The sequence below is a fragment of the Ctenopharyngodon idella genome, chromosome 1 (assembly GCF_019924925.1).
Source record: "Ctenopharyngodon idella isolate HZGC_01 chromosome 1, HZGC01, whole genome shotgun sequence".
Taxonomy (NCBI): domain Eukaryota; kingdom Metazoa; phylum Chordata; class Actinopteri; order Cypriniformes; family Xenocyprididae; genus Ctenopharyngodon; species Ctenopharyngodon idella.
In genome coordinates this window covers 21421319-21436154 of record NC_067220.1, presented here as the reverse complement: position 1 = coordinate 21436154, position 14836 = coordinate 21421319, and the positions used below count along the sequence as shown (strand labels likewise).

General features: G+C 36.4%; 1 protein-coding gene across 6 annotated transcripts in view; it reads left to right on the top strand.

The window, feature by feature from the left end:
- The window catches only part of lrba (LPS responsive beige-like anchor protein), a 259976-nt gene that overhangs the window by 28103 nt on the left and 217037 nt on the right, over positions 1-14836 (top strand). For all 6 annotated transcript variants that reach the window (XM_051892487.1, XM_051892501.1, XM_051892479.1 and 3 more), the window contains exons 2-4: positions 10316-10547; positions 12579-12679; positions 14720-14815. In XM_051892487.1, the coding sequence (XP_051748447.1) occupies positions 10316-10547; positions 12579-12679; positions 14720-14815 (429 nt within the window). The remainder of the gene's footprint in view (positions 1-10315; positions 10548-12578; positions 12680-14719; positions 14816-14836) is intronic.

Below are 14836 nucleotides of genomic sequence, written 5' to 3'. Positions count from 1 at the left end.
TTATTATTACTCTGAGAGGTACATTCTGCTTTACTGTAGTGTATTTCTGTCACAATTTCTTCAAGTTAAACTGAACTTTTATTTTGGCCAGTTGTTGAGTCCTTTGAGTTTTTGTATGTGTTTGACGATAGTTTTTATGAAACGAAAAGCTAATAAAGTGAACTCTTAGAACAGTGTTGGAGATGAAATTCATGTGGAGTGTCCTCATATGGAGATGGCAGACATTTAAAACACCATGAGCATTGTGTGTGCATGAGTATGTGATGAAACTGCAGCATTCCTTCACACAGAAACACAGAATATACAGACTACATATTTAAATAGTCTTTTTGCGGTTTAATGTTCACAGATACTAGTCCATATCAATCGTTCAATCAATCGTTCAACCCTAAAAGGTTGTTGGGTCATTCCGTGTCAAATCAACCAAATTTTGGAAAACTTCCCTGCTCAGTTTTTTTTATTTTATTCACATTTTTTTCTAAAGAGAGACAAACATAAATAGTGACAAACTATTGCATAGAACATACCTGTCTGAGTGCCATAAATATTTTATTTTTTATATGTTTGCATGCCTGTAACTCAAGAAGTAATAAAGGGTACATAACACACAGTTTCCTCCAATCTTACGTTAATCTTGAGTACTTTATAGAGTAGTATTGGATCCTTCATATCTCCGAAAAGTCTTTAGTTTTATCATATTTATAAAAGATAGATACACTGTACAGACTCTTTCTGAAAAAATCCTCCTGGAGCTCCTGGACCCGTGGTGTGGGCAGAGCTTAAGAGTCACAAGCACGTGCAGCTTTTGCGTAGCGATCGTCTGCATTATTATAAAAAAGGGAACAAAAACGTTTGTGTTGTTTACATTATATGTACTTGCGTGCCGATTACCAACGGAACACAGACATTTGATGCAGTTTTACTCCCGTCTGCGGTTCTGACTCATGACCGGAATCTATCGCTGGGTCTCAACCGATCTGCAAATCCAGCAAATGCTGCGAACTGGGACTTGTTTACAAAACATTCGTCACTGAAATTCCTGGAACAAACAAACATACAAACGCACAGCTCCGTTGCTGCCCCGGAAAAAGAAACTGCATCCACTGTTACCTTAACGCTGGGTTCTTTGGGAAGCTGAAAAAGGCTATCTTTCCCTCTCAACCAAAAACACACTTCTTTGGTGACATTGTTGAAAAATCTCTCGGCTTCCATAACCCCAAAGAAGCATGTTGATGGGTCTGCTCTTTCACTCGCTCTGGGTGATGTGTGCACACGGTTATCAGGGAGAAGTGCCTATATATGGAATTCTGCACTTTATGACGTGATACAGGGCCATACTCAATACTCATACTTTCCGAAACTTGTCTGAATCCGGAAGGAGTGTATTTAGCACAGAAATACTCCGTCATACGTCCAACTCGTATTTTGAAACTTAGGCCATGAGAATTCTTTAACAGGGTAAATAAGTCAGATATCTCAATATCAATACATTCTGGTTCTTAGCAAACTTTTCTTTTGGTATGTTAATTTTTTTTAGGCCATGCACCGATACTGCTCACAATTTTACTGTTTACTGTGTTACACTGATGTAGTGTTTTTTTGCCTAAGTTGTGTCATGTGGTGTTAACAGCAGCTCTGTCTTTATAAGGTTCTTATTGTCATTGTAGTGTGTGTCTGAATGTTAAAGACCTCAAAAAATAAATCTTCAGTCTGCAGAGATTTTTTTATGCCAGGCAAATATTTTATGAATTTAAAGCAGAACTGATTAACCAACAGCTTTCCCACAGTGAAAGTTTTCACATTGTGGTTTCTCATACCTTACATGGCATAAGAGAGATATTCACTCTCTAAAACTGAGAGAAAACAGTGCAGCTTGGCCCAATTATCCATGTGGCCCACTAGAGAGTCTGACGCAGAGCTACAGAAATAGTGGATCTGACTCTGGATAGCTAAATGGATTCAGTTAACAGGTGCGACCCACTGAACCATAAAACCTGAGCAACTCCAGATGAAAATATAAGCACACTGCTTAAATTTCATCCAAACTGAAATAAAAATACATTTTCAAATATTTAAATCATAAATTTGACAATATATTTGTGATTAATGTAAACTATAATTATTTTGCATTTGACAAAATACAGTTCCAAATTACAATAATACAATAATTTCCAAATTATTAGTATTTTCCGGCAACTTTAATTGGGTGGACCAGCCATCACGCTGTGTGAGCCAGTGCCACTCTGGCCATTATGTGGCCTCGTCCCTGATGTGTATGTGTATGTGGCTTATATTCTATTTATACAAGCCTCAAAACAACTTGGAACACCTCCTTGCTGTTGTCCTCTGCAGTTTTGAAATGCTATTTTTAGCTCCACATGCAGCACAAAGACACATTATCCAAATATAATATAAGCTCTGCAATCCAAATGTGACCTACTACATCTACATGCCAAACCCCATTTGATATTCTCTCTCTATGCTGCTGATCTGATTATTCATTGTTTCAAACTAATAAACATTATAAATCACAATAAACTATTTTAAATGAACATTTAACTCCTAGAACTACACAGAGATATGTAAAACTCTGCCTTTCCCATGAATTGGACGTGTGTCTACGCCCCACTAATGAGGGAAGTTTCCTGTTGGCTGTTTTCCGCTTCCTCTCCAATGCTTCTTTTAGCTGTCTCACAGAGACTGGAGGCTGATTGCTCTATTAGATAGCGGCTGTTATATACACACTTTAACATCAGTGCAAAGGAAGAGGATTTGAGCGTTCTGCCTCAGTTGATAGCAGGGTCAGTCTGAGTAATGATTAGAGGATAGCTAGGCCCATCAACCCATCTGAGGAATGAACAATGATTATGGTCAGAAATCCTCTGCTCCTGTGATGGAGGAATGCACATCTGTTTGATGAAGGGCAAAAGATTTTAGAAGCTATGGGGAAATTAATAAATAAAATGTATAAATGTATAAAAAAAATTATTAATTGAAAAAAGCGTAACTGACACGACATTAGTTACGCTTTTTTCTTAAGTTGAATACGGAAGGTGGTCTGGTGGAAGCTAGATATTTTAATTTATAACTTGTTAAATATTGATATTTTTCTTATACAAACACATCGCTTTGCTTCAGAAGGCCTCTGTTAACCCCCCGGAGCCGTGTGGAGTATGTTTATGATGGATGGATGCACTTTCTTGAGCTTCAAACTCATTGGTTCCGTTCACTGCAATTATAAAGCTTGGATGCATCAGGATTTTTATTAATATAACTTAGATTGTGTTCATCAGAAAGAAGAAAGTCATATACACCTAGGATGCTTGAGTGTGAGTAAAGCTTGGGGTAATTCTCATTTTAGAGTGAACTAATCCTTTAAGTTTTTTTTTTCTTTTTTTAAATAACAATTAAACAAAGGTAAGTAAATTATGATAGTTTTCATTTTTTTTGGCACACTATCCCTTTAATGTCATATTTCTAGTGAAATATACTGATTGAAATAACAAACAAAATTTACACCTCAGTACATTTCTGAAAATTAAAGTAAGTTGTATTTGTGGATGCTATGGAGTCCTTTTGAGTGTCAGGAATATAACTGCCTGAGATTACCTGTTATCCAGGTTGACACTGAAATCCCAAATAACAAAACATTTGTCAAGCATTAACTTGCAATTGTTTTTTAAAATCATTGTAGTATTTTTTTTTTTTCTTGATGTACTGGAATTTATGCCCAAGGGAGAATGTCCATTTCATTTTGTCTTTGCTTAGTTGACTGATTCTGAATGTTTGGTTGACCAACCATAATAAGCCTCACTGACCCATTAGTACATCTGTAGGCTGATGACAGTGTAACAAATGCTAATGTTAAGAAAAGTGACTTGAAAGATTGCAAAAGGAAGGTAGATTGTATAGAGCTCAGCTATCATTTAGTGAACAAGAATCAGTCAACTGCAGTAATCAACGTCTTTGTTCATAGTCATTTAGAGAATTAGCAGAATTACATTACATTACATTTATTATTGCATAATAATTTTTTAAACACAGTGTAATGTTAATGTAGCCAGTCCGGTCGTCAGATCATTAGTCTTTTCATATAAAATGCATTTATTTAATAGTTTGAACACTTTGTATATTAGATTAAAGATGCTACAATTTGTTCTGATCAGTGATAGACTTTTTTCCCCTCTTCTTTGAACATAAATCACTATTAGAAAAAACAGCAGGAAGTACATATTTACTTCAGGGAAAACTGATAGAGCTTTCACTTGTGTTTGGAAAAAGCAAGGGCATAGACTTGAACGTTAAACTCATTAGACTTGCAAATTTGAAAAATGTAAATGTATCTCTGGCAATTGTCTGGTGTATGTTGAGATCATACCCTCACATTTTCAGCCTAAACAGGTTTTCTCATAAATTTGTTCTCCATTTGCTCATTTCCCAATCTCTCTCTGTTCTGTTGTCTCTGTGGTTTTATCCTGCTCTGGCTCACATTCAGCGTGGTCACATTAAAGGGATGCTCCACCCAAAAATAAAACTTCTCTCGTCCTTTACTCACCCTCATGTTGTCCCAGATGTATAAGACTTTCTTTCTTCAGATGGACACAAAAAAAGATTTTACATCTCTGTGAGTCCATGTAATGCAAGTGTACGGGACTCATCCAAAGTTGACACTTCAAAAACCACACAGCGAACGCAATGGTAATTTGTACAACCCCAGTTGATGTATCGGTGTCTTCTGAGGCAAAAGGATAGGTATATTTCAGAAAAATAAACTATAAACCATTGCTTCCGGAAATTGTCATACACATGAAGTGTGATGTTAGCGCATTCTGAAGCTCAGGCATGAAGTGATATGGAAGCACAGAGGACGTCACTTCTTCCGTGAGTTTCACAACACGCTTACATCAAGCTTTATGTGCTGACATTTACGTAAGTGTGAACTCATGAACCCACGGATGACGGTTGGTCAGAAGTGATGGTTTATAGTTTAAAAAGTTTAAAATATTAATATTTTTCTCTCACATAGCAGAAGAAGATATTTAATTCATCAACTGAGGTTGTATGGTTTACCATTTGTGTTCGCTTTGTGTGTTTTTTGAAGCGTCAACTCATTGTTTGTGATGATCTGGAAAAAAATGTCATATACATCTAGGGAAGCACAAGAGTAAATGATGTGAGAATTTTCAATTTTGGGTATCTCTTGAACTGGTCAAGTCTGAGTTGTCCAAAGAAAATGAACATTGACTTGTGTGTGAGAGAGAAAGAGAGAGACAGAGAGACAGAGAAAGATAAAGAATGGTTTCAGTTCTGGTGACTAATTAAATGATTTGTAATGGTCTTATTCATGGTGACCTGAAGTGCGTATCTGCCTTCCTCTTCAGATTACTTGATGGGCTGCAGCAGATAATAATTTATGGATGAATGAAAATGCATGTTGTCCTTGGGGGTGGTGCTATTGCAAGTAGTTTAGTCATTTGTTGTGTCTTTTCATTACAAACTAAAAACAGCAAATGCTGCCTGACAGCTGAGCAAATTAGTGAAGAAGAGGATTTGCCTCTCAAGAAGTGTTTAAGATCAAGTCTGACTTTAAATTTGGAATGATACTGTTCTTTTCCATTTCTTTATATATATCCCCAGCAGTGAGCTAAAGTCTTCCTCTGTATAACGTCATTTGTTTAGTGCTAAAATAAGATGCTAGCCAGCAACCAGGGGCTGTACGTAAAGTGTGATTGGCTGTCCCTGGTGTAGTCCTTCTCACCATGGAGAAAAGTTCTTGTTATTGTCAGCCCTGGACCAAGAGCTGTTCACCCATTATTAATTCAATGGGTCCTCAGAGGTGAAACGCAGGGCTCGGTTTGCCTCTGAGGGATCTGGTGACTGCATCATCAGCTAGAGCAGAGTCTTTGTATGAGAAACAGAGTGAGAAAAACAGATATGGTAAAGAAACCAAAATAAATCCACCTTGTCTCTGATCACTATAATTTGGAAGCTTGTTTCTGCCACTACATCAAAATAAAAAAAGGTAATTGTGACTTTTTCTCACAAATATGAGAAATAAACTCACAATTGCGAGTTATAGTCAGAACTGCAAGTTATGAAGTCAGAATTGCGAGATATACACTCAAAATTCTGACTTTTTTTTCTCAGATTTGACTTTATATCTTGCAATTCTGACTTTATAACACTATTGCGAGTTATAGTCAGAATTGTGAGTTATAAGCTCAGAACTATAAACTCGCAATTCTGAGAAAAGTCAGTCTTTTTTTCCTCAGAATTGGACTTTATAACTCACAATTGCGAGTTTATATCTCACAATTTTGAGAAAAGTCAGAATTGCGAGATATAAACAATTGCGAGGAAAAAAAGTCAGAAATGAGAAAAAAAGTCGGAACTTTTTTTATATCTCACAATTCTGACTTTATTTCTCGCTATTGTGAATTTATAATGCACAGTTGTGAGTTTATAACTCAAAATTCTGACTTTATTTCTTGCAGTTGTGTGTATATCGCACAATTCTGACATTATAACTCGCAGTTGCTTCTGAGAAAAGAAGTCAGAATTGTAAGATGTAAACTTGCATTTGTGAGGAAAAAAAATAGTCAAAATTGTGAGATAAAAAGTTGCAATTACCTTTTTTCTTTTTTATTTAGTGGCGGAAACAAGCTTCCATACTATAAAGAGAAGGATAAAGGACAGTTATATTCAAAGTGCGAGCTAGGGCTACAACTGACAAGAAAACTGACGTTGTGGTTTAGTTTTTCTGCAGTATGTATTGCGATATGAAAACAACTTCACCAGATGACTTAATAGCTATTTGGAAAGAATTAAACATTCTAGAATGATTGGAGGTGATATTTTTTAGGGGAGTGAATCTGCAAAAAATAATAAACAAATTACAAGCATAGATAGATGCTATAGAATAAGGATACAAATGAAATAAACAGTGCTTTATGTTTTTCAGGTAACTCTTACAGTATTCAGGTACAGAAATTGAATAATTAAATTTAAAATAACACTGCATAGTCTTCACTGTATAAATTAAATATAATTCATCTTTGTTAAAGCTACGAAAGTGATTTTCTCTTTGTATTTTGTTGTTTGATTAACATTAATGACTCAGATAGCACATCGTGATATAGATGCTAAAACATTATATCGTTCAGCTTTAGTGTGAGCCCCCCACCTTCCCCAGGGCGGCTCCAGAGCAGAGTCACAGAGAATGACAATGAATTCACCAAGTAAAACAGAAAATCTTTATTTAAAGACAACTGAATTCATACTACAGTTACTACTATTTCGCAAGTATTTCTCGACTTAGTAGGCTATGAATTTATGTTACCATAGTTGCCTATTATAGGCTTGCTGTGGTTTTAAAAATGGTACACCATGATAAAAAGGTTGCCGACCCCTGATATAGGCCATGCAAACTTTTATAACTGCTAAAGAATTTGCAGGTATGTCTTGGCTTTTTTATTTTATCTGCAATAAAATCAAATGTGTAATATAAATCTAGAGGGCTTTTTTGTATATTTTGTCAGAAGTCTTATAATATATACAAGAACCAATACATTTTTATTCATTATTCCATTTGATGGAGTGTAATCTACAACCACATAGGCTATTCAAATATTAAAGTTCTTTGTTTTGTATAGCTTCCATAGTATCTATTTTTTCCTACTATGGTAGTCAATGGGGGATAAGATCTGTTTGGTTACTGATATTTTTCCAGATATCTTCCTTTTGTGTTCAGCAGAACAAAGACATTTATATAGGTTTGGACCAACCTGAGGGTGAGTAAATGATGACAGAATTTTCATTTTTGAGTGAACTATCCCTTTAAGTGATATAATGTTAATATAGGCTACCTACCACAATACCAAAATCTGCTTTTTATCTTAAAATGTATTGATAACATCCATAATAATAATGGTGGCAACATAGAAAGCCATATAATAAATTTGAGTAAGTGAATGTGTCATGGAGGGACTTCTAGGAATGTTGTTTTAGTTTTTTTTTTTTTTACTGTAAATTATATGGTAATTCATGAATTTGACATTATTTTACAGTAAAATTACATATAATGTTAATCCATTTACATTTTTTCCACTGTATATGGTAAAGTAGCTTATAGCTTACCAATTACCAGTTTTTTTTTTCTGTAAAAATTTACAAACTTTTTTTTTTTCGTCTGTGTTTGAGAGTAATGTTGTGCTATTACTAGACCGTTGTGTAGCTTCCTGGACATCATAACACCTCTGACAATTCTTTTTGTCTTTAAAATCCTCATTGACATTGATTAGCTCCCTTGATGTGCATCTCTACCTGCTGATCTTCTGCTAATCAGGTGCTTTTACAAGATTGGCATCAGCATCTTCCACTTTTTACTGCGTCTTCTGTGTAAGCTGATAGCATCCTAACCCCAAAGTCACATTCACAGCGTTCAGTCTGGGAGGATGTCAGGTCCATTAATCACCTGCACGGTGGCCGCAGATCTATTTGAGTGCCGTTCTCCATGCTGGCTGCCACACAACGCAATCAGCTCCTCTTTCCAGAATGCAAATGTAAACGGGGGTGGTGATGTATTAGCGTGTGGTGGTGAAGGGAGGGTTATTTTATAGGCTAAACGGGCGGCGAAATGCAGGGCCGCCAATCATATGCATCCATTTATTTTACTATTTCATTCATTTTCATATTTCTCCATTGGCACAATCTGAGCGATCTATCATTCAGTGGGTTTGAAGAAAGAATCCCAATGGGGAGGCTGCAGTGTGTGTGTGTGTGTGTGACTGATCATGGCTTTTATCTCCTTCCTTGTTAGCCTTTGTTGCTGTAGACTGACAGTGATACCCCCTCTCCTCCCTTTCCTTTAATCCACCTTCAGTCATTTTAATGGGACCATTTCTATCCAATAGGCTGTGGATTTATACTTCGCTCTAGTCCTTGATCAAATTGTGGTCATGGCCTTTCTGCTGGCAAATGACAGCAATCTCTTTAGATCCTTATGACTGTGAGATGACCGCTTCCACCTTGGCAATATTACTTCTGACATCTGCATTGTTTTTCTTATCATGTACTGTAAAGAACTGTTCAATAGTAAAAATGTCTCGCCAACTATTAAGTGCTGGCAAATTATTGCATTTTATGAGTCCCAGGATTTATTTACAGACACAAAAGACATTATTTGTGTTGTTTGAAAGACCTGTGCACCCTCATACAGAGATCTTTTTCATGCTGTGATAAATGAATGCCTCACAAAACAGCGAAGAACATCACATGAGCCCTGATTTCATTTGCAAGCTAGTTTTCTGCCCAAGCAAAAATGTAGATAGGTTGTTATATGTATATATAACTGCACTGATATATTTGCTGATTTTTGGTCAGTTAAAGGGTTAGTCCTCCCAAAAATGAAATTTCTCACCCTCATGTCATTCTACACTCGTAAGACCTTTGTTCATCTTCGGACTACAAATTAAGATATTTTTGAGGGTATCTGAACCACACATAGGTAGCAACGTCATTGCAACTTTTGAGGTCCAGGTTGAACCACTGTAGTCACATGAACTGTTTTAAATATGTTTTAGTACCTTTCTGGACCTCAAAAGGTGCAATGACGTTGCTGCCTATGTGTGGTTCAGATACCCTCGGATTTCTAAAAATATTCATTTTCAAAATGTGCATTCTTAAATGCAAAGGCTTTGCAGGGTGTTGGCTTTTGTCTGTGTGCAGTGTATGGCACTCATTCATGATGTCATCATTTCAAGGTTAATCTAGGTTTACAGTTAATGTCTGCAGAACATCTGCCATCGTCATGTAAACGAGAGATTATATTAGCGCTTTCTAGCCCAGGGTTCATACCGTCTTATGGTCAAGGGTTAAAAGTAAGCCAGTGTTGGGGCAAGGTAGAAATCCTGTCCCAGTAATCCAGTTGTGGACAAGCTTTTTACAGCCAGATGCTGACAGATGTTTTACAATGGGATTGGCATGAATTGCAGCCCTGTGACTTGGTTATCCGGATTTAATATCAGGAATGAAGCCAGTATAAACTGACAGGATGCCAACATAGAGAGCAACTCTAAATATTCTGGCTATTACTCACAGTAATTTAACTTTTTTTTGTGTTTTAGTTTTAATTTAACATGATTTGTTTCTGCAATGTTGAAATGTGCTTTTCCTCTGCTGTCGTATTCTGTTTGCATTTTGCCTCAGAATGATAGTCATATTTTCTATTATTATTATTATTATTATTATTATTATTATTATATTTTTCTGGCTTTGACTCCATTTGTGACTTTATGTTCAAATTGTGTCTGTGCAGCTGGTCGGGGGACAGTTTGACCTGGAGATGAACTTCATCATCCAGGAGACGGAAAGCATCAACTGCATGGTAGAGCTGCTGGATAAATGTGACTCCACCTGCCAGGCAGAGGTGTGGAGTATGTTCACCGCCGTGCTGAAGAAGAGTTTGCGAAACCTCCAGGCCTGCACTGATATCGGCCTTATCCAGCTGGTGCTCCAGCGTATAGACCGAGCTGACACCATGATCGCAGGTTTGTAAAACAGGGGATCAGACATCCCCTCTGTAAAGAAGTGTCACTCTAATATTTGCAGTTTTACTATGTTGTGGAAATCATATATCAGAAAAGTGGAGAAACCTTATTTGCTGCCCATCTCAGTGCCCATCCTACTTTAGGACACTCTTTCCTTAGCATTTTAACTAGGGCTGCCCCCTAATAGTCGACTAACCGTTAGTCGACTTGAAGAGGCTTGGTCGACCAAGATTTTATTAGTCGGTTAGTCGCAGAAAAAAAAAATTTTTGCGCATATAATTTCGCTATAATTTGGCGCATATCCAAGTGCTTGTGTGGAGAGCGCGTTTACTGCATGACATGGAGGCGCTGGTGCAATCACTGCATTTAACTTAAAATACTCTGTCATTTTTGGTCATAGATAAGAGTAATGCAAAATGTAAAGAGTCTACTTTTATTTTTGTAAACTCACAATAACAGCAAAACTTTGTTTTCTGCGTTTTCTGCTCTCGGTCTCAGTGAACTTGAGCATGTAAAAACATGAACCGAAACTCATCGTATACTTGCCTCTCAAACACGAGAAATATACCTCTATAAAGCTACTTTTAAAGGAGCCAATTCAAATGGAAAATAAATATTCTCAGATTATGTAATCCATATGAAACTTGTATATATGCACGTCCACTACTGTGGAGATGACAAGTCAGCATCGTTGACTTAATCTCTGCAGCCGAAAACACAGAAAACATTATCAATAAATTATTGAAATGTTTAGACAGTCTCCTTTCTGTTTTTTCATGACACATTCATAATCATTACGTTTGTCGGTGCGCTGAGGCAAGCTTTATGCGTGCGTTTGAGCGCTGATTAATCTATGTATATAGAAGATTATTATGATTTTATGGCTTATTAATATAAATGCGCGATTAGTCGACTAATTGCTTAAATGAACGACTACTGGTCGACTAGAAAAATCTTTAGTCGAGGGCAGCCCTAATTTTAACAGTATTCAATGGACATTTGATACATGAATATAATATAATATAATATAATATAGTATAATATAATACCAGTAATATTGTTAAATTTTTAATGTTTTAAATATATATTAAAATGTGATTTATTCATTTATTCAGATGCATTTTCAGCAGCCATTACTCCAGTCTTTAGTGTCACATGATGAAATCATTCTTGATGCATGATACCATAATGCATTTTTTCAGGATTCTTTGACGAATAGAAAGTTCAAATAAAAATCTTTTGTAACATTGTAAATTGCTTCACTGCTGAATAAAAGCAACTGTTGTTTAAATCAACATCTCTGTGTTGACGCTCTCATACTCACAAGTTGCAGGACAACATTTTACAGTGTTGCTTAATTTAATACTGGCAGGAAAAGCAGCATGAATATATTGTGAATATTCAATATATTTGCTTGGCTCTACACAGTATTGTAAAAAAAAGCTTTAGATTTATGCGCAATAATGACTCATGACGCTCTCAGCTTGGCTGATGAGTCTCATCAGTCACAAAGCTCAGTTTGGCACATCTGGGCTTTCCAAATAAAGATTTTAAATTTGTTTATAGAGACATCACTAACATTACCATTTTAAAATGTATAGGTTGTGCAACTGTTTAACCCTTGATATTGTGTATGTACCGATTTAGTGATGGAACATTATTCAATCATGATGGAGCTCAACTCCATTTTGATCACAGGTGCTCTCGGCCTTTATGCAGAAGAACATTTTTGCATTTCCTCAATGCTTTAGGACATGTGCTAAATGCAGTACATGCAAAACTTCTCTGATGCTGCATAAACAGTAAACTGAACAACATTCTTATACAAGTATTATTACTCTACTTATTTCATCACAAATGGAAGATGTGGGAACAGAATAAATTTTGATTTTGTGGAAATACAACTGTGATCTTAAATAGTCAAAAATACAAAGTGAGTTCAGTAGCTGTCTCTAAATCCAAAGCCTTTTATAAATGTCTCTTCAGTTGTAATGCAGCATTCCCTTCCTGTTTATGTGTGGTGTTTTTCAGATCTGGTGGTGGACATGCTGGGAGTGCTGGCCAGCTACAGTATCACAGTAAAGGAACTGAAGCTGTTCTTCAGTAAACTGAAAGGAGAACAAGGCCAATGGGTAATGGTCTTCTCCTCTATTTCTGCTGTTTGAATACTTCTCCCCTCTCCATCTCACATAGAGTCATGATGCTGTGATCTCCAAGAAAAATATTATATATTTTATGAAATACTAGAGCTGTCAGTTGCTTTAAAGGGGTCATGAATTGAGAAATCAACTTTTCCTTGAGCTTTTGATATGTAAGAGGTAATCGTACTCTAAGAGTATCCTGTAAGTTTCAAAACTGAAAACTTCCTTGTTAGTCCAATAAAAGCTCATTGACACCAGGCCCAACGAATGATTTGTGCAGATAGGTGAAACGCCGCCTCTGCAGAAGAAATCAACACCTATCATTGCAACGTTAGCCCTGCCCACTGGTGTTTTAGTGGGATGACGAGGATAGAAGAGCAATACAGGAATAAAAATAACATTACTTTTCAAAGGATCCTAATGCTAGGAATATGGTTATTTATTTTCAACAATGTGAATGTCTCAGTTAAGCATTATTTATTTGTATTCCGTACATTTCACTGTGGAGTCTTTGGCAAATCAATCGCATTTCGGCGCAGGCTTTGCAAACAGACTTTTACGATTTGGACTCGGCAGTAATGCAACAAGATATTAGTAACTGTGTTAATTCTAATGCCTGATCTGATATGTAATGATTCATGTACAGCCAGATGTTCTTTGTTTATGTATCAGTAAATCAAACCAGTGACTAAACTGTCAACTTCACATTGTTTCTCTTAGTAGGATGAAAATAATCTGTTATTCAAACGGTGATTAAATTATATATAGAAGGCGATCAAAGAACGCTCCCTTTACAATCGCTGGAGCTGTCAATGAAACGGCGCGTGCTGGAGCTGTCAATCAAACAGCGCCAGTGTATCAGTGACTTATTTCTGGACTCGCGCCAAAACTCCCGTTTTATTCAATAAATCTATTAGTTATATTGTGTTCGCACTGTTAAGATGAAAGCATTCATTAGTGTGCAGAAATTGAGTTGCAGTGACGAGATCACTTTTTTTCATGCGCTTAGCAACATGTCTTTGATCGGCTACAATGTTCATCACTGCAAACCTTTCATGCCACAATCTAAATATAATGCTGTAGATCTAAATGTAATTCTATTATCAACACTTTTCACGATTAGTTAAAATTGAGAGCTGTAATAGTAAAAATGTGCTAAAAGTTTTCGAGAGAGTAATACTTAGCTATTTCATATGCAAAGATGTTAGCCAATCACAGCAGTGGGCATTGACACTGAAGTCTCACAGCAGACATGCCCCTTAAAACAGAGCGTTCAAATCAGAGGGCTAAAATCAGGGTAGGAAAAATGCCTTTTATTTCTAAATTATGGCAATTTATGATGTAAAAAGCATACTAGCATTATAAGTGCACCCCAGGAAACATTATAAAACAATAAACGTGTAGTTCATGGCCCCTTTAAATAAATGGAAGCTGATTCATTAATTATTTTTTGTCATGGCATGCTCTGTATAAATACACTTTGCAACAATTTCCATTTTAAAAATATAAATGGACAAAACGTTGTCCTTGTCCTCCATTCTAAGAGTGTCTTCAGTCTTTAGTAGATAAAAGAGGATGTTGAGAGTGGAAAGGCAGGTGGTTTTGATGCATTAGGCTGTGTTTCTTGAGGACTTGGGCAGTGCCATTGATCATAGTGCCAAATGAACACGTCAGAGCAATAGGAGAGTGCACATCCATGTGTGTCTATATCATATAACCTGAAGGCAGAAGCCATCATTGTGACTCTGTTGTCTGATGTACTTGTTGCTGATGGACAAAATACATTTTGGAATGGTTAATCCATTTCTAAATAAAGAATATCTTTCTCAGATTTCACACAACATGAGAAAGGTTCAAACTAACCAAAATGATTTGTGACTGTATATTCTGTGTAGTTGTAGTGCACAGTATCTTTTATGTATATGTACAGGAAAAATACTGCAGTCAAGCTAAAATTATTTATTTGTGTGCGTGCTTGTGTGAGTTTGTTGTTTGTTCAAGGTGTCTAAATACTGTTTTTCTATCTATTAGCCACCTCATGCTGTCAAGCTGCTGTCCGTGTTGAAGTCCATGGCTCAAAGAAATGGCCCAGATTCCTTTTTCAGCTTCCCAGGAAAGAGTGCTGCGGTGAGACCCTGACCCAAACAT